Source organism: Phaseolus vulgaris, chromosome 1, assembly GCF_000499845.2.
Source record: "Phaseolus vulgaris cultivar G19833 chromosome 1, P. vulgaris v2.0, whole genome shotgun sequence".
Lineage (NCBI taxonomy): Eukaryota > Viridiplantae > Streptophyta > Magnoliopsida > Fabales > Fabaceae > Phaseolus > Phaseolus vulgaris.
This window is the reverse complement of record NC_023759.2, coordinates 49413056-49437340: the sequence shown is the minus strand read 5'-3', so window position 1 is coordinate 49437340 and position 24285 is coordinate 49413056. Positions and strand designations below refer to the sequence as shown.

At 33.5% G+C, this 24285-nt stretch overlaps 4 protein-coding genes across 5 annotated transcripts; 1 reads left to right on the top strand and 3 right to left on the bottom strand.

The window, feature by feature from the left end:
• Positions 1 to 204: 204 nt before the first annotated feature.
• Positions 205 to 5085, top strand: LOC137815064 (uncharacterized). 2 transcript variants are annotated; one of them, XM_068618095.1, is made up of 6 exons: positions 390 to 532; positions 656 to 973; positions 1168 to 1285; positions 2577 to 2691; positions 3286 to 4383; positions 4580 to 5085. In XM_068618095.1, exons 2-6 carry the CDS (start codon positions 775 to 777, stop codon positions 4835 to 4837), a joined length of 1788 nt encoding a protein of 595 aa, XP_068474196.1. In that variant the 5' UTR covers positions 390 to 532; positions 656 to 774; the 3' UTR covers positions 4838 to 5085. The 2 variants fall into 2 exon arrangements, with proteins under 2 accessions (XP_068474195.1, XP_068474196.1); XM_068618094.1 differs by having other exon boundaries at positions 205 to 973.
• Positions 5086 to 5866: 781 nt separating this feature from the next.
• On the bottom strand, positions 5867 to 11574 carry LOC137815062 (anthranilate synthase alpha subunit 1, chloroplastic-like). The gene is made up of 11 exons (XM_068618092.1): positions 11309 to 11574; positions 10793 to 10986; positions 10534 to 10723; positions 8280 to 8431; positions 7940 to 8052; positions 7609 to 7855; positions 7468 to 7524; positions 7163 to 7315; positions 6708 to 6788; positions 6536 to 6622; positions 5867 to 6440 (listed from the first exon to the last, which is right to left on the bottom strand). The coding sequence occupies exons 1-11, from the start codon at positions 11469 to 11471 to the stop codon at positions 6117 to 6119; spliced, it is 1761 nt and encodes a 586-aa protein (XP_068474193.1). The 5' UTR covers positions 11472 to 11574; the 3' UTR covers positions 5867 to 6116.
• Positions 11575 to 12311: 737 nt separating this feature from the next.
• On the bottom strand, positions 12312 to 16858 carry LOC137815063 (anthranilate synthase alpha subunit 1, chloroplastic-like). Its single transcript, XM_068618093.1, has 11 exons — positions 16566 to 16858; positions 15776 to 15960; positions 15488 to 15677; positions 14957 to 15108; positions 14441 to 14556; positions 14108 to 14354; positions 13947 to 14007; positions 13636 to 13787; positions 13120 to 13200; positions 12933 to 13019; positions 12312 to 12836 (listed from the first exon to the last, which is right to left on the bottom strand). The coding sequence occupies exons 1-11, from the start codon at positions 16744 to 16746 to the stop codon at positions 12513 to 12515; spliced, it is 1776 nt and encodes a 591-aa protein (XP_068474194.1). The 5' UTR covers positions 16747 to 16858; the 3' UTR covers positions 12312 to 12512.
• A 1673-nt stretch (positions 16859 to 18531) lies between these two features.
• LOC137815042 (auxin transporter-like protein 1) lies at positions 18532 to 22714 on the bottom strand. The gene is made up of 9 exons (XM_068618063.1): positions 21999 to 22714; positions 21727 to 21908; positions 21300 to 21485; positions 21061 to 21173; positions 20692 to 20875; positions 20488 to 20585; positions 19591 to 19798; positions 19215 to 19472; positions 18532 to 18962 (listed from the first exon to the last, which is right to left on the bottom strand). The coding sequence occupies exons 2-9, from the start codon at positions 21895 to 21897 to the stop codon at positions 18750 to 18752; spliced, it is 1431 nt and encodes a 476-aa protein (XP_068474164.1). The 5' UTR covers positions 21898 to 21908; positions 21999 to 22714; the 3' UTR covers positions 18532 to 18749.
• Between the last annotated feature and the right edge of the window lie 1571 nt (positions 22715 to 24285).

The window sequence follows — 24285 nt, the reverse complement described above, 5'->3', positions numbered from 1 at the left end:
AATATGAAAAATGTATTAATGCTAAAAAAATTAGGAAAGTTGAATATTTTAATTACAGTATTTGGAGAGACATTCTAACATAATTGGACTACACGAGACTTCATTTTGGAGTCACATTTTCCATTTAAAAAATTAAATAATAATAATAATATGTTTTTTTTTTGTTGTGATATGATTAATTTAAGCAATAAATATGAATTGAAATTGGGGAGAGTGCATGGCTTCTAAGGAAAGTCACCGTTGCTAAAATTCAAAAATAGAAGTTGGAAGAGGAGGGGTATTTTGGTGATTATCTACCAAACCATGAAACGTTGCATCAAACCAATAGGAACCAATATCTTTACGATGTCCTATCCACAATAAATTCCCAATTTTGCATCTCAACAGTTACTCATATTACCACTCACTGCCACTGTCTCTCTCTCTCTCTCTCTCCACCGTCAAACTCAACCTTCCCGTTTTCCGATCCCTATCCCCCACGCGCCTCTTGCTCCCACCTTTCCCACGCGACGTTGGCGTTTTCTAGAACGCGGTTCGTTTTTTTTATCTCTTTATGACAATGTCGTTTTGTTCGAGCTGCGACCGTTTTGTTTTTCTCGCTGAGATTTGAACTTCGCGAGATATTCAGCGGTTTCTTTCACTATGGCTTTTGTAGAGTTCTCTGTGTAGGAAACCGCTGTTACTGGTTCTCTGTGCTTGTGTGTGGAGTCAGCGAGAAACTCGGCTAGGTTTTTCGGTTGTTAATTTAGGGTTCGTGTCGTTTGGATTTTGGGGATGAATCGGAGTTTCAGGGCTCAGGAGTCGCAAATGCACTCTGCGTTGAAGCGGAGGGAGCAACAATTTGGGGGTTTTAGGGCGTCGGTGATGAAGGAGAAGGAGGAGGAGCTCGCATTGTTTCTGGAGATGAAGAAGCGCGAGAAGGAGCGGAGTGATCTTCTGCTTAACGGCTCCGAGGAGTTCGATGCACCTCTCGGTATAGATTTGTGCTCGTTAGTTTATTTATCTGCTTTTGGTTTTGAGATTTTTGAGGATTTGCTTATTTGCAGTGTTTAGTGAACTGAGACGAGCATGTGAACTTTTGTCTGGTCGTTTAACTGGATGAAGAACTAGAAAATGATTGTGTTGTTTGGATTTCTGTTTGTTATGTTGCATGTTTCATGGTTGCAGGGTCGAATGCCAGCGCGAATCCCATATTTAGCATTTCGTCGTCTACGCCGGCTCCTGTGAGGAAGACTGGTGTTGATGAGTTTCTCAATTCGGAGAATGATAAGAATGACTATGACTGGTACGTCGTACCCTTCTAATAGCATTTTGGTTCCATATGTGTTTATTAGTGCAATAATGGAATTTTCGCTGCATAAATAGCTATACGATATCCCAATATGGTGGCTTCTAGAGGGCACCATTAATAGGCATGACCCCCTAATCACACTTGCTCATGCATAGGAGGAGAGGCTTGAGGTTTCTTGAGTTCTTGACTGGCTTTAGAACCCCTCACTGATTGTGTTTTTAGATCATTTCCTTATGGAGAAGTCTTTCCTTTTTTCCTTTTTCTTTTCCTTTTTTCAGGTAGGTTGATAGTACATATATTTTGTACCATATTTCATATCATATGAAATAGCGTTACTAGTATTTGATAAGAACTTTGGAAGAACCACACCACGAGAGTTAGCTTTTGTAGTGGGAAAGGTCAAGACCTTACCCCACACTAGAATCCAAGGCAAACTGTGAAATGCCAGTATCATCATCATCGCCCATGCTGGTCGATTGCATCTGAGAGATATGGTTACCTATTGATAAGAACCTTAGCTTAGGTGAACCGTACTTCCAGTGTGGGACTCAATTCCCACACCTTGTACATTTGTCCCACACCTTGTACATTTGGTATCATGGGGCTGAGCTTGTTCACCTATGCTCCCAGTAAAAGGCAAAAAGAAAATGTAAGAAACGTAGTATGGTTTGCTTCAATGCGTAAACAAAATCCTCAGGACCTGGGTGTGTGGACTATGAGGTAGTAATTTTTTACCCTGATATTATCAAATAAAATAGAATATTATCGTGGTGTTAATATATTTGGGGTTCATTTCAATGTTTTAGTTGAATCTAAACATTTCAATAATTTTTTCCTATAACAAGTTGTGACGCAAAAGTTGATTTTAATTTATGGAAAATTTTCCCCCATTTATTAAATTGCTTAGTTGAGGACTCTGTTCTAACTGACTCTAAATGCAAAGTAAAGCCAAATAAATTATTACTACCTCTGTTCTCATATATAAGAGAAAAAAATTACATTTTTCTTGTTCTCAAATATAAGTAAATTTTAACTAGTATTTCATTTAATGATACCTTTCCTAAAATACCTTAACTTTAATTAGTGTTTGACTTTTGGTTACACTATCACAATATGTTTCGTTTGTTTTACTATACCACCACTTTAGAAAGAATATTAAGAGATTAGTAAAACGTAATGAATTAACTGGTTTCCTTAATTTGTGGGAAGATTTTTTTTTTTTCCTTATATATGAGAACATATATTGTTATTCAAATTGGTGCTTAGTGTGTTTCATGTGTTTCAGGCTTCTCACTCCTCCTGGTACTCCTCTTTTTCCTTCTTTGGAAATGGAAAGTCGAAGGACTGTTATGAGTCAGCTTGGTACTCCAACCACACGTCCTGTAGCATTAAAATCGAGGGTAAGCATTTTGAGTGAAGCTTTCAGATTATGTGAGTTATTTTATTTATAGTGGATGCACATCTTTTGTGTCTGGTTTGAAATGACTAATGGAGTGGTACTTTTCCTTGTAATTTTTGGTCTTAGAAATTTTATCATTATTATTATGCTGTATACCCGATGATGTGGTGTGGACTTTCTGCATAAGTAGTTGAACATGTTTAAGATGTGATCACTATATTTTATTAGAGTTATTATATATTTTGGGTTTCTGATGACTTACTAGATATTATTTGTTATTATTTACTGCCCCCTCATAGCAATGACGTCTTTGGTCTATATATGGAAATAGCTTCCCATCATATTGCATGTTTTACATATTTTCCGTAACATGCTTTGGTTGAGATCTAAGTATAACATTGCAATGAATATGTATCAAGACTTTTAGATTGAGGTAAATTGTCCATTATTTTGTTCTAAACTTTATATGGTGATAAAAATGATGACTCTCTTTGATTGATCCATGTTGTCACTGATCTCTCATAGGGAGAATTGGCATGGCTGTTGTTAGTGTCAGGATTTCAATATTTTTCTTATTGTTTCCTTGTGGTTATAGTTAGCAAATCATCAATCAGAGCCTGCTGTGAGGACTAATTTTGTATCTAAACAACCTGCTTCCTCTCCTGGGTTGAGCTCTTCAAGTGGGGGAACCAGGAGGCCTTCATCATCAGGGGGTCCAGGATCACGACCTGCAACTCCTACTGGACGCCCTACACTAACTGCATCTTCAAAATCATCAAGACCTTCGACACCTACACGGTCCACCTTACCTTCAACTAGGTCCATGGCAGCTACATCTAAGAACACAATTTCCACAGTCAAGCCTGCAGTTTCTACTACAAAGCCTCTGAGTTCTGCCGCTAAGACTCCAGTCCCTGCAGCCAAATCCACAATTCCTTCAAGATCCTCTACGCCCTTGTCAAGATCTGCTGCAAGATCATCTACGCCAACTAGCAGACCTACTTTACCTCCTTCCAGGTCCACATCAAGAGCATCTACCCCAACCAGGCGACCCTCTTTACCATCAAATGAACCCAGCATATCTGCTTCTTCAGTTAAAGCTTCTTTGAACCCTAAGCCAGCTACTGTGACATCAAGGCAGCCAACTCCTGTGACAACAAGAAAGCCCGCTCCTGTGAACTCAAGGCAGCCAGCAGTACCATCACGTGGCAGTTCACCAACAATGAGATCAAGACCATGGAAGCCGTCTGATATGCCAGGTTTTTCACTTGATGCCCCACCTAATTTGAGAACAACATTACATGACAGGCCTCTGTCAGCAACTAGGGGCAGGCCCGGAGCACCTACTTCTCGGTCTTCATCTATTGAGCCTTCTTCTAGTGGAAGACCCAGGCGACAGTCATGCTCTCCTTCAAGAGGAAGGGCTTCCAATGGTGTTGCTCATATCAGCGGAAACTCTATGCCAGCGGTTAGTCGAGGGCGCTCCAAAGTAAATGACAATGTTAGTCCCGTTGTAATGGGCAACAAAATGGTTGAGAGGGTAATAAATATGCGAAAACTAGCACCACCAATGATTGATGACAAAAACTCTCCGCGTAGTAATCTGTCCGGCAAGTCAACCTCATCTCCAGATAGCTCAGGTTTTGGAAGAACACTTTCTAAGAAGTCGTTGGATATGGCGATTAGGCATATGGTGAACATCTTCCCTGCATCCTATTTATTGTCTTTCCTAATGAAAATAAACTTGTCATGCCATACCTGCATATAAATCACCACTCTTCTCATAATTGCTAGCTGATTACCTGTTTTAGATGCGTGCTGTAATCCAATTTTCTTATTTATTATCTTCTCCGGACATCATGATTTTAATTGTTTTATCTTTTGAATAGGATATAAGGAGAACCATTCCAGGCAATTTACGGCCATTGATGACAAATATTCCGGCATCTTCTTTGTATAGCGTGAGGTCTGGATCTCATCATGGCCGAACAATCAGTGTTTCAGGCTCTCCACATGCCACAAGCAGTAATGCTAGTTCGGAACTGAGCGTAAACCAAAATGGAATTTGTTTAGATAGCAGTGAAGTAGATGATGATATTGGCAGTGAGAGATGTGGTCAATCCCCTGCCAGTGTTCGGGGAAGGTAAACCTTTCGCACTTATTTAAATAGCACCAGTGTTCATCCTGCATTGGAGCTCAGCTAACCACGCTTTTACTAATGTAAAGCTTCTTGGAAGCTATGTAACCTCATGTAGTGGGAGGTACTCTGATTTGAAGTAGATGATTATCTGTTGTAGCTGTAATGCTCATTTTTTTAAACAAGCCGAGGTTTATCCTCCATTTATGAAAATTGAGCTTAGTATCTGGAAACCCTAAGCCAGATATTTATATCCTATGTCATGTCCATGTAAATGCTTCACAAATTCGCATTACGCTTCACTTTTTCTTTTTTTTTTTTAAATAATTGACAGCTTTATAAGCCTAAGCAGCGAATGGATGAAAAATAAGATAATTTACGAAATAAGTGTTTTAAAAGTTAATCGTTGGTGAAATTGATTCAAATATTTCAAACTATTAAGGCTTGTTCATATTTGTTGGTTATCATTAAACGATTTATACTCCGTTAAAAAAATTAAAGTGAATATTTTGATATCTGGGAAAAGGTCAAATCAGTTTAGTGTGTCTACAAGACTATTTATAATATTTATCAAAACAAATCAAATATTCAGGACTAAATAAAAAAATTAAAACATACTACAAGGACAAAAAAAAACTTAGAGAGACGGTCAAGTTTTTTTTTTTATCAGCACGGTCAAGTGATAATTATTTTAGAGACAAAAACTAAACACAAGAGAAAAAAGAATATCATTTTTATTTTAAGAACTAAATATGTTTTAGATTAAATATTTCAAAAAGTAAAAATGAAAGTTGCATATATAACATAGGTCTCTGGTACCAAAATAACAAAAATACAAAGAACATGCAACTTTAACGTAAAAAATAAATATATTTACCAATTTTTTTGTATTCAAAATAAAAATGATTTAATATTTATTTTTAAATACCTAAAATCATTAATTAATAGGAAATATGTGTTGTCATCCGGACACTCACTACGAGCAATCAATATTTTGTCTACATAATTAAGTATTTAACAACTTAAATTGCAAGTGCTTGAATTCTATTTTGTAGAAAACAAAACTTCAGGTATCATGACATAAAATTCAAACAAATAAGTGACAATTTAAAAAGATAGCCATGATGTTGTAATGATTGAAGTGTGCAATAGTGTGATGTGTATAGATTCATACAAGAAACTAATTTCTTCCACAAATAAAATTTAAGTTTGGTGGTCCATGAGGCTTTTAATGAAGAACTTCACTATATGCATTTGCTCATGACTATATTATGATGAGATAATTGAATTCAATGATCAACAAAAGCTGACTCTGCCAAGTCAATAGCACGAGCAAGAGCAGCAGCTTTGTTCTGACACTCTTGGTGCTCATCAGCAGGAACACTATCAGCAACTATACCAGCGCCAGATTGAAGATAAGCAATCCACTCATGACGTTGGTCGAGGTCTTTGTATGAGTACATTGTGTCATACCTTGTTCCTGTTGGAAATACCATTGTCCTTAGAGCAAGGGCAATGTCCATCTCACCAAAGAAAGATATGTATCCAAAACCTCCACTGTAAGGCCCTCTCCTTGTCACCTCCAGTTCATCTATCAACTCCATGGCCTTCACCTGCATCCACCATCCATCACATTAGATAATGGGCTGTCACTCCTCACACCAACCACAGCTATGTTCCTATCACAACCCAAATCACCTCAATTTACCTTTGGTGCTCCACTCACAGTTCCAACTGGCAATGCAGAACGCAGCACATCCCAGCTACTCAAATGCTCTTGCAATTCTCCAGTTACCTACAAAAAATAAAAATCAACATTTCTATTGAAATGGAAAGATGCAATTCAATACTGACTTGGTTGAATACCAACTAACACTTACCGTTGAGCTTATGTGCATGACATGGGAATATCGTTCGATATTCATAAGTTGTTCCACTTTCACAGAACCACTTTTTGCAACCTACAAAAAATCATTTTTGTTTTCAGAACCATCACAACTTAAAGTACCAAATAAGCCATCTTTTCAGAATGTCAGAATAAATTACTTTCTCCATGTGATCACACAAACATTTTTTTCTGCTTCATGATATGTAACAAAATCAACTATTAACAACATATTAGTTTCTTACAAAGAAATGAAGATTACTTAATTACTGCAAATCCACAACAATAACTTTTATGATCAATATCCATAAAATAGACAACTCAATTTAAATAAAGATACACATTAACACAGTGTGGCTTTTCCCGAACACCAACACAAGTTCAGATAAAAAAACTGATATCTATTTAAAGAAATAGGAGTATCTACTAAAATGAATATGTAGAACAAACCTTGCCAACATCATTGCGTCCCAAATCAACCAACATTACATGCTCTGCACATTGCTTTTCGTCTTTCAGCAGTATTGCTTCTAACCTTGCATCTTCTTCACGTGTATTCCCCCTTCTAGTTGTCCCAGCCAAAGGACGATTCACAATCTTATTCTGTTCATGAAAAAAGTTCTTAATGCCCTAGTTTGTTTTAAAATGTATCAGAGTAATTTAGCAAACCTAATATAATTTTATTTAATTTATGACTAAGATAACAGTGGCCAAGTAAGAAGTATAATTCAATTTGTAGATGTACATAATCCTACCTTCTTTATACGAGTAAGAATTTCTGGACTTGAAGCAACTAGAATACACCCCCTGGCCTGATTAGGAAATACATAATAGTCAAAAGATGAAAAAGCAAAACGACAAAAACTTTCTTGAATGAAGGATGCACAGAAATAAACCTGCAAATAGGCCATATATGGACTTGGGTTCACAACTCTCAATGCTCTATAAATTTCAAATGGATCAGCAAATGTCCTTCTTTCAAATCTCTGACTCAACACAATCTGGAAAATATTCCCTGCTTTAATATGTTCTTTGGCCTGAAGAACTGCCTCCTTGTATGCTTCAGTTGTCATGCTCGACTTCTTTAAAGGTGGACCAAAATGGTGAGTGTGTAAATCCACAAAGCCTGGCGCCAGCCTTGGACTATGAAATGCACATTTTAAGTTACTCTTGTTCAGCCATAACATGTACATCATCAACCATAGAAACGATCCACAGATGACTTACGATTGAGTTTGTAATTTGGAAGCTAATTTTTCTAATCGTTCCATTCCATCCTTGTAAGCACTCTCAACGGAGGGGTACCGATCAATCCTCACCCAATGAATCAAATATGCTTTCTGTTATCAGTCATGAATGAGTCCTAAATATAATCCATATCAATGCAATTATACGATGCAATTCTAACATTTTGTGCAAGCGTGTGAATTGAGTTTTTGTTGAAATGATAAGAAGACATACTGCAAATTTCAACATCAGAAACAAAAGACTGTCATGGAAGGATTACCAAGTTAGATACCATACCAACATTGAGACAGCATTTGTGAAGCAAAGAAAGAAAAGGTACCTTTTCTACATGGTCAAACACAATGACATTCTCGTAGAGGCCCAGATGTATGTCAGCAAGGTTCCTATCATCTTCTGGAGCATTTGAAAATGGTAGCTTTTTCTTTTCCACATAACGAACTGTATCATACGAGAAATAACCTGCCCAACCACCTAGAAGAGTAGCTTGAATAGTTAATGTACAATGAATAACGTAATTAGAAAACCAAAATCTTAATCATCTAAAACCACAAGAAATCCAAAACAGAAAATACAAATCTTAAGAATTTTTTGTTTTGACTAAATTGTTTTCACTAAAAAGTGTTTTAATTCATATTTTTAATAGCATGGTACTATTATGATATGAAAAATTTGGCTAAAATTATTAATGACCTTGGTTATTAAAAAATACATATTTGGAGAATGATCATAGTAAAAAAAAGACTAAGTATATATTGATAGAATTTTTTGTAATTTTGCATCTTTTGTTGGTTGGTTTTGCGAGAGGGAAAACTCTTATTGTTATTATAAGAAAAATATTTACAATGGGCTCTTTGAGATTTAAGTTTCTAAATGCAATTTTGGAAATGATTTTTTTTATGACATGCGATATTGGAGATTTATGTTTTGTTATTAAGATTTTTGAGTAATTTTAATTGGTTACAATGTCAACTGTGATATATTATAAAGTTTTACAAAACATTACATGGTTAAGTAATTTAAATTATGGTATGGTGTATTTCCATGGAGAATTCAAATTCAATAATTTGTTTTTGGTTCAAACGGGAAAAAAAGTACAGAAGTACTTGTTTGAGTACGAATAGTTGTCAATTTTATGAAATTAGAATTTCTTGTACTTAAAGGTTATTATATTAAATATTTATAGAAAAATAAAACCTAAGGCAATTAAAATCATGGTTTTAACTCAATCTTTGTGAAGGCATGAACAAGGTTTAAGTGATAATCAAAATAAATCTTTAGTTTGAGTAATTTTTGGATTATAGTAAAAACTTTTATGTTTTGTAATCACATTTTGACACTTTTGTGACTAAATTGATGGGTCAATTCTTTTCTAATTAAAATTAAAACAAGAAACTATTTTTTTTATCGAATTGTTTGAGAGATACAACATGCAAAAACATTATAATTTCAATCATCAACTTTATAAATTAAATTTTCATTTGTTGTTTGTAATAGAATAATAATATTTTTAATTTATCTAATTGAATACATTGATTAATAAGTTAAAAATTTAGAAAATATTTTCGTAATTAAATATGAATTTTAAATAAATATATATATTTAAAAAATCAAAACTTAAAAGTTACAAAGTTATTAAAAAAATTGAAAAACTGAACCCTTTTCATATCCTAAAAAAGTTTACTATCTGTTAGCAAAAAATGATTATTTGGCGTCCACTATTTTTAAAACAATCTCTCGATAACTTCTTTTAATGATCAAATATTATATTAAGACGATAGTGTAAATATAAATAAATTTTTAAAATAAAATAATATATATATATATAATTATAATTATAATTAGGTGACAGAAAGAATATTTGGACATTTCCAAAAGAATACTCTCACCTAATAACCAATTTTAACAATATAATAATATATATTAAGATTTAAAATTAAAAAATATATAATATTTTTATCTTTGAATGATGTTAAATGAATATATTTTACTTTTTAATAATATCAAATAAATGTATTTTATGGTAGTGTCAAAATATCACCATTTATGCAACATACTAATACCAAACACTTTATAATTTGAAACTTCTGAATAGTTACATTACCTTTGAAATCCAGATGTAAAATCTTGATAATCAAAGCAACTATATTATAATAATATAAATAGATTCAGATAAATTAAATAAACTTGTGATGTGACAAATCAATAACATAATGTTATTGCAAAATATATTTTGATAGATTTAAAATAAATATATATAATAAAGGATAAATTTAAAATTAAATTATATAAAAACATATTAAAATAATAATATTAAAAGTTATAATGTATTTATATAAAAAAAAATGTGAATTATTAATATATCATTATCCATAAGATACCTTTCTTCGTTTGTAGGTGTGTCTCTTAAATAAAAGAGAAAGAAGGACACTGTCATGCCAGACTTCCCCTATCTACGTCAACATTTATGCATGATAATACCATATAAATTCAGCCCCATTATTCATATACACTTATATATATATACACACACACACATTTATTGTAGGAAGAAATTATAATCCAGAAATGCTTACCACAAAATGCATCTGGAAGTTCATCAATGAGACAGGGTTTCCAACCTTCTGAGATTTCTTTTGGAATCATGATGGGGTCATCAACAAATTTCTCAGTTAAATTCCCAGATTCATGATCAATAATCGTGACCTTATTTTCTTTTGCCACAATCTCCATTGAAGGATGAGCTCCAACAACACTATAGCGCCCCTGCAATAAAAAAATCCTAGTAAAACATCTGAAAAATTCAAAATCATAAAAGTGCTAAAAGCTACTCACCACACTGGAAGCATGATAACTTGGTTCTGCAGACTCAAAGAGAAAGCTTGGAGCCTCCCGATCATCTTCTTTAAGCAAAATCCGGTAAGCAAGAACAGGAGTAAGTTGGTCGGAGAATATGCACTGATAGAGAGGAATCAAGTTCCCCTTCTCTGAAGCCTCTTCAAACTTTGTTCCTTCCTCAAATGCAAAAAGTAATACATTTTTAGTCCAAGATTTGAAAAGCCATATCACAAAAGCAAGCCAAATGCAATGCCTATTCACAGCATACTTTCTCATTCACCATAGAATATCCAAGAACTAATCCAAACATGGAGAAAAGATCATAACTTGATGATCAACATACTTACCCATTTCTCATGTTTTCCTTAAGATTAAAAGCAGCACAAAATACCCATTCAGACATAGTAGAATGCATTCAAACATGAAACATTATTGAATCTTTGTGAACAAGAAAGTCAGTCACCTTGTGATTCTACCTACAATTTCCAAAACAAGAACAAAAACACTTACGATGTGAAGAGCACCTCAACGTGAGAGGAGCGCATGAGAGTGAAGCGGCGGTGAGTGTAGCCGGAGAGAGACGGCTGCAAGGGGGAACCAAGCGGCGAGAGAAGGATAAGGAGGCATTTGCAGAAGTGGCGGAGGCAAGAGACATTGGAATCGTTGCGGAAAACATCTTTGTAAATTCTGTTAGTGTAACCGTTTCTGGCTCTAATTCTAATGTGGAGAAATTTATGCATTCACTGAATGAATGAAAAGATAACAATGAATCTTTTCGTTCCTAATTTATAGGATAATCATGTTGAACTTTTCTTTTGGAAAATGTTGACAGAGAAAAACACGTCACATTGTTTTAGAAGTTTCAATGCAATTGCAACTCTTGTAAGGACAACACTCCTTAAACTTCAAGACATATTTCTCCAAATCCTTTTCCTGTATTATATTTATCTTTCATGTCTATTATCATAAACATTGTTTGTATTTTAATTGCTATGTGAGATTATACTATTTTTTTCATGTTTACCATTTTTAGGCTTATCGTTTATTTTTTTCTCTCATAGAGAAAAAACCTTATTATTTAATGACCAAGTAATATTTTTAGATGCATTTCAAAATTTGTGCAACAAGTTTACTTCTTATTTATTTATCTATTTTGTTTCTCTGAATAAACTTATATCAACATATTCAATTATTTTCTTTCTATGGCTTTCATATTTTACTTCTTTATTTTAAATATTTTGGTTTATTTATTTATTTTGAGAACATTACTCATTATATTAGTGATTATTAGTTTAAGTTGATTCACCCTAAACTAAAGCCGTAGATCAATAAACTATTAGAAAGAGAAAATAATCAATTTTTTGAAGTTTCATGGCAAAATGTTTTATATAATGCATGTTAACCAACAATTATCCTCCGAGGGGAAAAAAAACTAAAAAGTAACATGTTATACTCTTGATAATAATAATAATAATAAAAAACAAGATTTAACCATATAAAAAAACAAAAAAAAGAGTTTAAAGAAACAATGAGACTCATATTTGAACTAGAAACTAAGTTCATTCCTTTGATGGAAATTTGAATTTGTAGAAACATACTCCTCTCTCCACATTCACATGATTGAAAGACAGTGATGCTCATATATATTCACCTATCTAAATGAAGTTTAAACTTGAAGCTCTATCAAGTCTATATGCAATCAGGAGTTAAAGTGAGTTCATTTATCAACAAATGAGGACTCAGCCAAGTCAATGGCACGTGCAAGACCAGCAGCTTTGTTTTGACACTCTTGCTGCTCATCTTCAGGGACACTGTCAGCAACTATACCAGCACCAGCTTGAAGATAAGCAATCCACTCGCGGCGTTGGTTGTGATCTTTGTATGAGTACATTGTGTCATACCTTGTTCCAGTGGGAAATACCATTGTCCTCAGAGATAGAGCAACGTCCATCTCACCGGATAAAGAAATGTATCCAAATCCTCCGCTGTAAGGCCCTCGTCTTGTCACCTCTAACTCATCAATCAACTCCATTGCCTTTACCTGCAACCACATCATCACAGTAGATAATGTGTATCAATCCTTACACCAAACACAGTTCTGTTTTTATTCCAAGCAAATGACCTCGAACTTACAAACCTTTGGTGCTCCACTCACAGTTCCAACAGGTAATGCAGAACGCAGGGCATCCCAGCTAGTCAAATGGTCTTGCAACTGTCCAGCAACCTACAATACAATAAATAACCAACATTTTTATCCAAACACAATGCTATTAAATACTATCCACTATTTTGACTTAATTAATTGAATATCAGCTAACACTTACCGTTGAGCTTATGTGCATGACATGGGAGTATCGTTCAATATTCATTAGTTGTTCCACTCTCACAGAACCACTTTTCGCAACCTACAAAAGGGATCTCTTCATTTTCAAAACCATCACAACTTAAAAGTATCCCAAAATATAAACCATCTATTGAAAATGCAAGAATAAACTACTTTCTTCATATGATCATCCAAAAAGCTTTGTTAAAGATACCCGAGCAAAGCACCTATTAGCTATATAACAAGTTGAACATTGAATTTTACTAAACACATACACAGGTTTAGATTAAGGATTAAAAACTACAGGTACGAAAGCATTGCTTAACTCCAATTATTAGCTATGCTTCATATTTGTAACTGAATATTTTGAAAATGAAAAGGAGGTCTGACTCCAAGTTGTGTCATTGACTTTTTAGTCCTTCGGATTAGTCAATTGGATTTCTAGTTTGGGACAAGGGAAGGAATATAATTTGTAAAGAAATAAGAGTATCCATTAAAATGAACATGTAACACTAACCTTTCCAACATCATTGCGTCCCAAATCCACCAACATGACATGCTCTGCGCACTGCTTCATATCTTTCAGCAGTAATGATTCTAACCTTGCATCTTCTTCAGGTGTTTTCCCCCTTCTAGCTGTCCCAGCTAATGGACGGTTCACAATCTTATCTGTTTGTGAAAAAATCAAAATAACTATAAGTTCTAAACTAAATAATAGACTAATTTAACAAACTTAATAGGGTTTTTTTCTAAGATTTTATGCCAACCATAGCAGTAGTCAAAGAAAGAAGTATAATTTAATTTAAAAATCTATAATATTTACATAACATACCTTCTTTATACGCGTAAGAATCTCCGGACTTGAAGCAACCAAAATACATCCTCTAGCCTGTTTAGCAAATAGAGATAATCATCAAAAGATGAAAATAGTTGAAACATAAAACCTTCCTTAGTGAAGGAAACAATTTCAGATGTTACACAAAATAAACCTGCAAATAGCCCATATATGGACTTGGGTTCACAACTCTCAATGCTCTATAAATTTCAAATGGATCAGCAAATGTTCTTCGCTCAAACCTCTGACTTAACACAATCTGGAAAATATCTCCTGCTTTAATATGTTCTTGTGCCTGAAGGACTGCTTCCTTGTATGCTTCTCTTGTCATGCTTGACGTCTTTAATAGTGGACCATAATGGTGAGTATGTAAATCCACAGAGCCTGGAGCCAACCTTGGACTAGGAAAACCACACTTTAAATTAATTTTGACTCAATCATAACATGTACAATCATTCGAGGGAAAAGTGATCAGCAGATGACTTACGGTTGGCCATCTTGTAATTTGGCCACCAATTTTTCTAATCGTTCCTTTCCATCCTTGTAAGCACTCTCAACAGAGGAGTATCTATCAATCCTCACCCAAACAATCACATATGCTTTCTGTTATGTACAATACGAATAACAAAGAAATATTGAAGTTATGCATTAGTCCTAAATATAATCCATATCATACAGTTAAATAATAGTGAAATAATTGGAGAGTCATTTCACAACTTTTATCCTTTAAATATATGTCCAAAGATGTAAAAAGCCATGTTTGTGAACACTAAAAAGTGATAAGATTTTCCCTTGGTAATTCAATGAAACAAAAATCCAATTAAAAACTAAAAAAGAAAAGAATATAACATTTTGTTTATGAGCATCTGAATGGACTTTTTCTCAAATGATAAAAGGATATTCTATACTGTAAATTAGAAATACTGAGCTAACAACATTAGAAAAAAACTGTATAGTGAGAAATACCATATTAGATGGCAATATTTACAGGGAGAAAAGGTACCTTTTCCACATGGTCAAACACAATCACACTCTCATATAAACCAAGATGTATGTCAGCAAGGTCCCTATCATCTTTTGGAGCATTTGAGAATGGTAGCTTTTTCTTTTCTACATAACGAATTGTGTCATATGAGAAATAACCTGCCCAACCACCTAGACAAGCAGTTGAATGAAACAAGTTAATGTACTATGGATAATATATTTAGATAAATAAAAAAATGCTTCGAAAATACAATCCTCTGTCTCAAGCACAGGTGTATGTGTGTGAATACACACATGTGACACGCACATGTAAATAAGTCACCTAACATACAGAGAAATCAAGATCCCCAACCTCTAGATTTCAAAAGCAGATACTGTGTAAAAGCATAATCGACAAGCAGATTTAATATTCTCTACTATCTTAGGATATTTTTTTATCAATAAGCTTTCTGTCATTGTGAACACCCCACATTATATGTTAATAAATAAATGATTTGAGAATATCCTATCTTAGTACACATGAGTTGAGTTATGATTATAGAACTCTTACCACAGAATGCATCCGGAAGTTTATCAATGAGACAGGGTTTCCAGTCCTCTGAGATTTTTTTGGGAACCATTATAGGATCATCAACATTTTCCTCGGTTAAATTTCCAGATTCATGGTCAATTATTGTAACCTTATTTTCTTTGGCAACAACTTCCATAGTTGGGTTAGTTCCTACAACACTATAGCGTCCCTGTAATCCATCAATCAATCCAGTGTAGAATATTAATAAAGACACATTCAACTCAACTCAACAATTTGATATCATAGAACTACCAAAAGCACACTCACAACACTTGAAGCATGGTAGCTAGGCTCTGCAGACTCAAAAAGAAAGCTTGGAGCCTCTCGATCATCTTCCTTGACTAAAGTTCGGTATGCAAGGACAGGAGTAAGTTGGTCAGAGAATATGCACTGACAGAGAGGAATCAAGTTCCCATTCTTTGAAGCCTCTACAAACTTTGCTCCTTCCTCAACTGAACAGTAATATTCATTTAGTCCAATATTAACAAAAAAAAAGTTTATGATCAATAATAACACAAGAACAATTAACCAAATGTTCATGAATGGAAGCCCCAAAGCTATCCGAAGATTCCTTCATTCATCTAAAATCAATTATCACAGGATATCAAAAGTTTATTCAACCATGGAGAAAAGATTAAGCCTCAAAAGCTTGCTTGCGCGAAAAAAGGAATTAGAAATGATGATTGTGGTTTGTTTGAACTGATTTGGAGGGATTGGATCAGTGAAGAAAGTTTTGTGGACTCCATTGATTATTGTCGGTTTGTGTACATGTGAGGGAAAAATCCATATATTTCCTTTTCAGTTGTAAATACCAAATAATTAAAAATAATAAATAAAATTATTAATAACAGCATCTCTTGGTCAATCCTTTTCTTACTTCTTTTTCTTCTCTAACAAAAAGATCATAAACTTTTGACTAAACATAGTTGCCTATTTATCATTATTGCTATCAGAGATCTAACACATTCAAATAACCATTTGCTTCAAATGAAGAATTTACATTGCATTGCATTGGAACTTGAAACAAGACTACCAAAAAAAAAAAAAAAACACTGACCGTCGTAAGAGTTTGGGAGTGAATAACACCTCCATTTGATAGAAGCCCGTGAGGGTGAAATACGGACAGCATAAAGACCATCGCTGCCGCCGAAAGGAACAATGTGGCGGCCGGTGAAGGCTAGAGAGACCTTTGCTGGCATGAGCGAAGTGAGAGACATTGGAAATGTAGGAGGAAGCATGTTCACGAATTCAGCTACTGCAAAGTTCTGATTCTCTATATTTTTTTTTCTTCTATGTTTCAAGTTCCAATGCAATGCAGGGTAAGAATCGATTCAGTTACATACTATTTTATTTTATTTAATAAGCAACTGCATCTTCATATTTGTTTCCTTTTATAGTGAGGGTTTAAGTACATGGATTCAATTATCCTTATATTATATTTGGCATCCAATTAATTTTTTTCTTTATAATTTTTTCAATGTATATCATAACTGTGTTTATTATCTTCCTTTGAAGTATTGGTCGGTTTAATTTTATTAATTGATATAATGAAATTTGGTCTTCAACTAATTAATTTTTATTTTTTATTTAATCTTTTATTAATTATTGTCCAACTCATTCTTTAAAAGAACAAGGACATCAGTGAGGAAGAAAACTTTTAAAAAAGTTAAGAAATAAATTAAAAAATGAGAAGACAAAAATAATATTCATATCAACCCAAAAAAGTAAACAAGAAAATAAAAACGATAATTGTAATATGTTATACTTTTATTTTATTTTTAATAATGTTTTAAATTTATAATACAATGAAAGTCTTAAAAAAGTATATAATATAATATAATAAATAAATCCACAGAATTAAACAAAAAGCTATAGTCAATTTTTCTATTATAATATAATATCTCATATATGGCTGTATGATTACGTAGGAAATAACTTATTGAATCATGTGTAGTATTTATTTATATATGCAATTGTCATATAATATGTGTGATTGAATAGTCAATGAAATGTAAATACAAATTGTAATTAAATATTATTTTTTGTTTTTGATTTTTTTAAATTAAAATTAAAAGCGTAGGTTAAAAAGTAGAAAACGTAAAAAAAAAAGTCAAATACAAATGCAATTTGCATTTAAACATTAATTTCATTACAATAAAAAATTATGTAACATAATCAACTTAATTTATTACTTATTTAAATTATGTTATAATATTTATTTAAATTATAACGATAAATTATCTAAATTATATTTAATTATAAATAACTTTTTAAAAATTTACTCATTTCCACAAATTTTCTTTTCTTTTTCACAGGTGCCCTTGTATTCCTTTGAAAATACTTTTATGAAAGAAACTTTCTCCACTCCTCCATGCCTTTCTTACACCATATATTTCTTTTTATTTCCATTTCCCATATTTATCTATGCCATAAAAATGTTCACATGTTGTTACTTACATGCTTGAACGTATGATATGCAAATTTTCTCACGTATTACACATCCATCATGCATGCATGTTGTTCTCTACTGAGGAACATATGTACTATGCAATTTTCTCATCTTCCATTTTCTCTCTTTCCTACACTTTTTACTATTCTTTGCTCAACCAACCTCTCTTTGAAAAGCAATTGGGCCCAATTGCTTGCTATGACAAAATTGTATCATAAAAACATGATTAATTTATTTGAGCAATGTTTTAAAATCCTATTTATTAAAATTCATTATTTTAATAGTAGTGTTTAATAGTTTCTTTATAAAAAAAAATACTAAAACCTTTTTACGGGGGAAAAGAAAAACTCTTGTTAAAAATCAGAATAGAACGGATCCAGTCTCATGAATTGAAACCGAACACCGTGGCCTAGTGTTAGCCATAATGATTGAAATGATGATAAGGAGTAGAGTGGAGTAACATGGTGTTATTAAAAATGGAAGCTATAATAGGGACTCGCGGTTCATGTTGTACCTTCTGCCAACCATCAATTCCTAGAATAGTTATGTTCATGTTCATGATGACACCAAGTGATTAAGAAAATAAGTATCATGATCATAAAAAGCAAAGTAATAATGTTGTAGGAAGTATTCTAAGAAATTGTTGTATAATATCATATCTGCCAAAGCAATATGGCTTTCTACATAAGGATCATAGGAGATTAAACTGGACAAAATAGGGATAATTCAGCAGCATCAAAAGGGGTGATGCAGATGCCACCCTACATAGAAATAAAGAAACATAGTTTTTTCTCAGTGATGCAGGGTGTGGTTAGTGAGTTTGGGTGGACACTGGTAGCACTTGGCAAATAGCCCAAATGTGTCGACCTGTTTGATGAAGTTTGTCATGCTGGCCCACCCTCCAAACCCAAAGCCCACCACCAGAACCCACACCACCACAAGTGCATTCACCACATACATCACCGTCCAGTTTGGAATGAAGGAGGGCAATTTCTCTGCAGCATTCTGTTTAAAATACCAAAATGAATAATCCATATCAGATACTATGTGTTGTGATAAAAAAAATACTACATGATACAATGTAATTTCCACCAACTTCTGCTTCTCACTGCTCTTATGATGAACTCTTTCAAAGTTGAAACAAAGATATTAAGATAAGATGAGCATTCGATACATGCTTGTTTTTAGTAGGCAGGGTTGTGATCATATTTATTTGTTGTTTCTTCCTGATAAAAAAAAATGAGAATTGAATTATACCTGTCTTGCAGTGGCAGATCTGAAGGTAAGCATATGAGCAGAAGCAGGAATGATGTAAACGGTGAAGCTGACCAAAAGGGCCCCAACAGCTGAATTGATGGGTCCAAAGAAAGGGAAAATAATAGCCAAAAACCATATTGGTATCACCACAGGCAACCTGGCTAGAGCCCTCAAGCATATGCTCTTTGTGTCATGCATTCCGATCACTTTCTCCCACACAAAATACAATGGCGTACAAGCAAACCCAAATGTTATGAACTGCAAGTTACACAGAAAAACACCAACTATTAGTTACTCACTAAGAACCTAAACATCACTAAGATCTCGACTAATTCACATGATGGTTTTGAATTACGTAAGAAAAGTATGCATGGACCTGGTGAATGAGCATTAGGATGACACCAGCGTCACGCCAGCCAGTGCGTGGGAGAAGTGAGAAGGCATTGGAGTGATCCAAAAGTTGGTCACCAAAGGCCCAGTAAACCGAAATAGCAGAGGGTAGAGTGAGGGTGAACACATAAAATGTAGCATAAAGATATATATATTTGAACTTCTGAGGCTTCCACATTGCATGCATGATTTCCCTGAAATAGTTATATCACATGCTCCTTATTACTTCATTGAAACTTTCATCTACAAATGACACATGAGATTCCCAATATATATTTCATTTCGAAAATATGAACTACACTAAATGGAAAAACAAACCACCCATTGAATTTCCAAGATTGTGTATTTTAATGCTAAAAAGGTAAACACATGCTTTTGGCACCATTTTTAGCTTAGTTGAACTATGAAACAATTCATGGTGAACAATGCCTGAAAGACAAACAAACATAATTTAATGTGTGCGTTTATGTTCGAACTTATGTGCCTCTAGCACCTTTCACTGGAGTGAAATAAATAACTAGGACGTACCGGTACCACAGGGTAAAATGTGGCTCCCTTGTTATTTTAAGGCTACAAATCCAGCTCTAAACGAAGTAGAAAAAAGTTGAAGTGGGGTTTGATATTTTTACTGGTAATGCAGAGAATCACAGTGAGCCAAGACACCATCGTAATGGTTATTCAAAAGGGTTGCATAAAATGTTTGTCTTATTTCCAAGGGACATTAGAAATGAATGCAGGATGATAAAGGTGCAGTTGAAGAAAGGGACCGTGCAGTGAAATTCTCCAATTATCTTTCTTTGGTGTCTGTCCTAGACAATAAAGAAAAAACAATATCATGATTGTCTTGTCCAACTTAATAAGCAAAATATTAAAAAGTGCATACACTGTGACGGCGTGCCCGCCGAAAGTGTAGAGTATGTTGGTGGCGCCTGTGAAATACAAAACCAACTTTTTTGGGCTCGAATGAGTCACATTCTCAACCTACCAAATAAAAAACAGTTTTTAAACCAAGTTTAGTTGAAACAATTTCAAAGGGTAGATACCCCACCAGAGAAAAACATTTAAGGTTGTTGTTGGTTTTGCTTACCCTGCCATGAACAAGTGCTGCGATGGTCAAATACCAAGCAGTGTATGTGGTCATGCCAAGACCAAGGAAGGACCATATCCTGTAGTTGTGGAATGATGGAATGAACACTGTGGTGGCACAACATGCCCCAAATATGTAGGTCCAAGTCCTCTTGTCCAAGTGGTCATTTATGTAGTATATATTACTGCATATAAAGACAAGAGTCTATATAAAACTAAACAAGTTAAATCTTTTGGATCATACATATCTAGCTCAATCAATTCACACTCTTCTATCAGGCCACTGTTGCACATTCTAACCCTGTATAATAGTTCCAATGACATAAGAGTTATCCACACAAAAATGAAAAAGTAATGAGGAAATTGAAACCTGGCACAAGCTATGAGCTGGATGACAGATCCAAAGAGGAGAAAAGTGCAATTGAAGGCCAGTCCAATGGCTTTCCAGTATGGACCCAGCAAGCCTTCCAACACTTCAAACCACTGCAAAGAAATTGAAGGGAAAGTTGTTGATATTAAGAGTAAAAACAAAAATGGCACTGTATAGAGTGGAAAAGGAGGTAAAAAGTGGTTCAATTGTTTGTTATCTGGGTTCCTTGGATATCTAACCTGGATGACATGGTTTTTGAAGCTGACATTCTCTTTCTCTTTCCGGCTTCTGTACTCAATGTACAGAATGCTAATTAAATAAGCAGTATAACTCCCAAGCAAGCCATACAACACTTGGAATATGATCCCTGAAACCATCCCCAGCTGTGAGAAAGAGTAAGGCAGAGTCAACAGAACCTGGGCAACCTGCACATCACAAAATCACAAAAAAAATTGTACATTTTCCTGCTTTAGAACAAACCAAAACGGTGTTCAACCTCAGAATCTCATCTCCTATCATGAGAAAAAGAATTCGTTGACTCATTTTTTTAGGTGAACACAAGTAACAAAAAGCCAAAACCAATTTATGTAAATCATGAGATTCATTTGAAAAAATGATCTTTCAAAGCAAATGCTATTATATACACATAAACCTGAGTATAGCTACCTGATTTGAGGCACAGCTGAACCAAGCATCATAGGCAGAACCACCATGCCAGAGAGCATTTTTGAAGCTAAAATGTGACGTCTCTCCTTTGACTTCCTCTCCCTCTTCACGCTCAACCGTTTGGGTGAGGCTCGACACCATGGCTTCTTCAGCTTGCTTCTGGCGCGACATCTCTTTCCAATCTGTCAAGACACATACACACAGAGTGTCAGAGTTAGGAACGAAGCTGAAACCTGACAAGAGAGGAGACTTGGGTGTGTGAAGGACAGTACCAAATTATTCAAGAAGAGAACAAAAGCAAGAAAACTGAGCAATGTTGAAAGGGTTTATTGCTCTTGTTGATTTATAACTGAGAACTTGGAAGGTAGCGGTTTAAGGTGCAACAAATAAGGGAAGGTTCCTTGTAACTCCTTCCAAACCAGCGTGCTTATCTCATTTTTCCTTACGATGGGGCAGTTCTTGCGGCTTTACCACTCACTCGGATAAAGTTTCATAATTGCAAGCCGAAGCTCCTATCTCCTACCACTCAACCAGGTTTTAAGTTCAGGGTGTTAAATGCACGAGGATTTGGCAGAAGAAGCAGCTAGTGTAGTAGCAATTTCAATGCATGTAGATTGCGGAAACCCAGCGAGCAAGTAACAGTTACTGTGTTATTAAATAATGGGAAATGAAAAAGGTGAGATTGGGAGAGTTAAGCTCAATTCTTGGAGTTGGAGAATGGAAATCTGACAGAAACGTAAATGAGAGAAACCATAGGCAATAGGCAAAACAAGAAACAAAGTGTTCAAGTTTCAATTCAACTATGGTTACATTTGTCACAGTCTTTTGTTTGCCTTCGCATTCTCTTTATAGTGTGTCTTTTTTTTTTCTGTATTCTCTCTATCTCTTGCTATTATTTGTCTCTGCTGTCACTCGAGACTTTTTGCAAATGGTTGGTGAGAAATGAGAATGTGACAGTAGAATAGTAATTTTCAGACATTTGTGTGACAGTGACACTACTCATTCCACCATTTTTATTAACATGTATCCACAGATCAAGATCTTTCAATAATAATGATAAATAAACTGGGAAACAATTTGAAAATGTTTATTGGAATTGTTTCATAGATTATTTAAGAACATTTAATTTAATGGTACCGTAAGTTCGTATTAAATTTTTATCATCATTCATCTGTGAATGCATTAAATGTGTGTTTAATTTTGCAAGCGTTAAATCAAGGAAAAAGTTTTGTTAACACTCCAAACAGTAAATAACACCATTCAACAATCCATTATAATAATATAATAATATTTTAAATTAAAACTTCAAATGAAAATAGTTAAAATATTAATTTATTTATTCGTTAAGAATGTGTTTTTACTGTAAGGTCCTTAAAACAAACGTTAAATTTCTTCATTGACAACTAAGCCTCTTTTAACAGTTGCGTTGCGACCCTCTCCTTTCTTTTTTACGCGGATTAATAAATTTAGTCATCATTCAAACATGTTAGTATAATTTTAGCTTTTGTTTGAATTAATGTAACATCCCTATTTATATTGGATAAATACTATATCATAAAGTATATATAGAGATCATTTATAAAATATATCAATTTTCATAGGAAAATTAAAATATATATATACATACACATATTAAAATAAAATATTCAAAAAAATAAAGAAAATAATTAATTTAGAGTTTCATTCATTGTAACGACGACTTCATTGTAATAAATTAACATCACATATCTTAAAACCAACACAAAATATAATTTTTATTTAAAAAAATCCATTTAAAAACATATTAATCATATACATCCTCCAATTTTAAAGTAACAAACACTAACCGTCTACAATTATCTCAAAATTCACATACTCATACTCGATCCTATAAACCCTCATGACTATTAGTACTTAGTACTCTTCTTTTACGTCATGTCACACATCAATACATTTTTTTAACAATTTCAATACAATATTTTATTTACTAAAAATATTAGATTTCGATCACACTTTCACTTTTTTCATCAATCATTTCAAACATTATATATTCATTAAAGATCAAATATTTAACTTATACATATATAAATAAGTATTCATTAAAATAAAAATAAAAAATTATTACACAATCAAAATTAGGAGAAGTTTTTTTAGCTTTAACGAAAATTCGCCTTGCTTAAATGAAAAATTGGTTATTTAATTAAATTTTATGTCAAATTTAATTATATGTTTGATTGAAAATCTTTTAGAATATGTAATTATGTGTTTTTTTGAATAAATTTTTAGTTTGATTGAATTATAAGTTTTAATGAAATTGTAATCGAGACATAATATTTTCAATAAATAAAATACCGTATTCAAATTGTTAGCATGTGCATTGACTAGTGATTCATCTAAAATGAGGTATCATAATTCTACTTATGTAATGAACTTATATATATAAAATTATTCAGATGGTGAGTGAGTCAATTGTTTGAAAGATAACTAATTAGACATAATTTATGAATTAACTACAAACATAAATTATAAATCATTATAAACACTTAATTACTTTAAAAATGTATGAGAATTGATAAATAT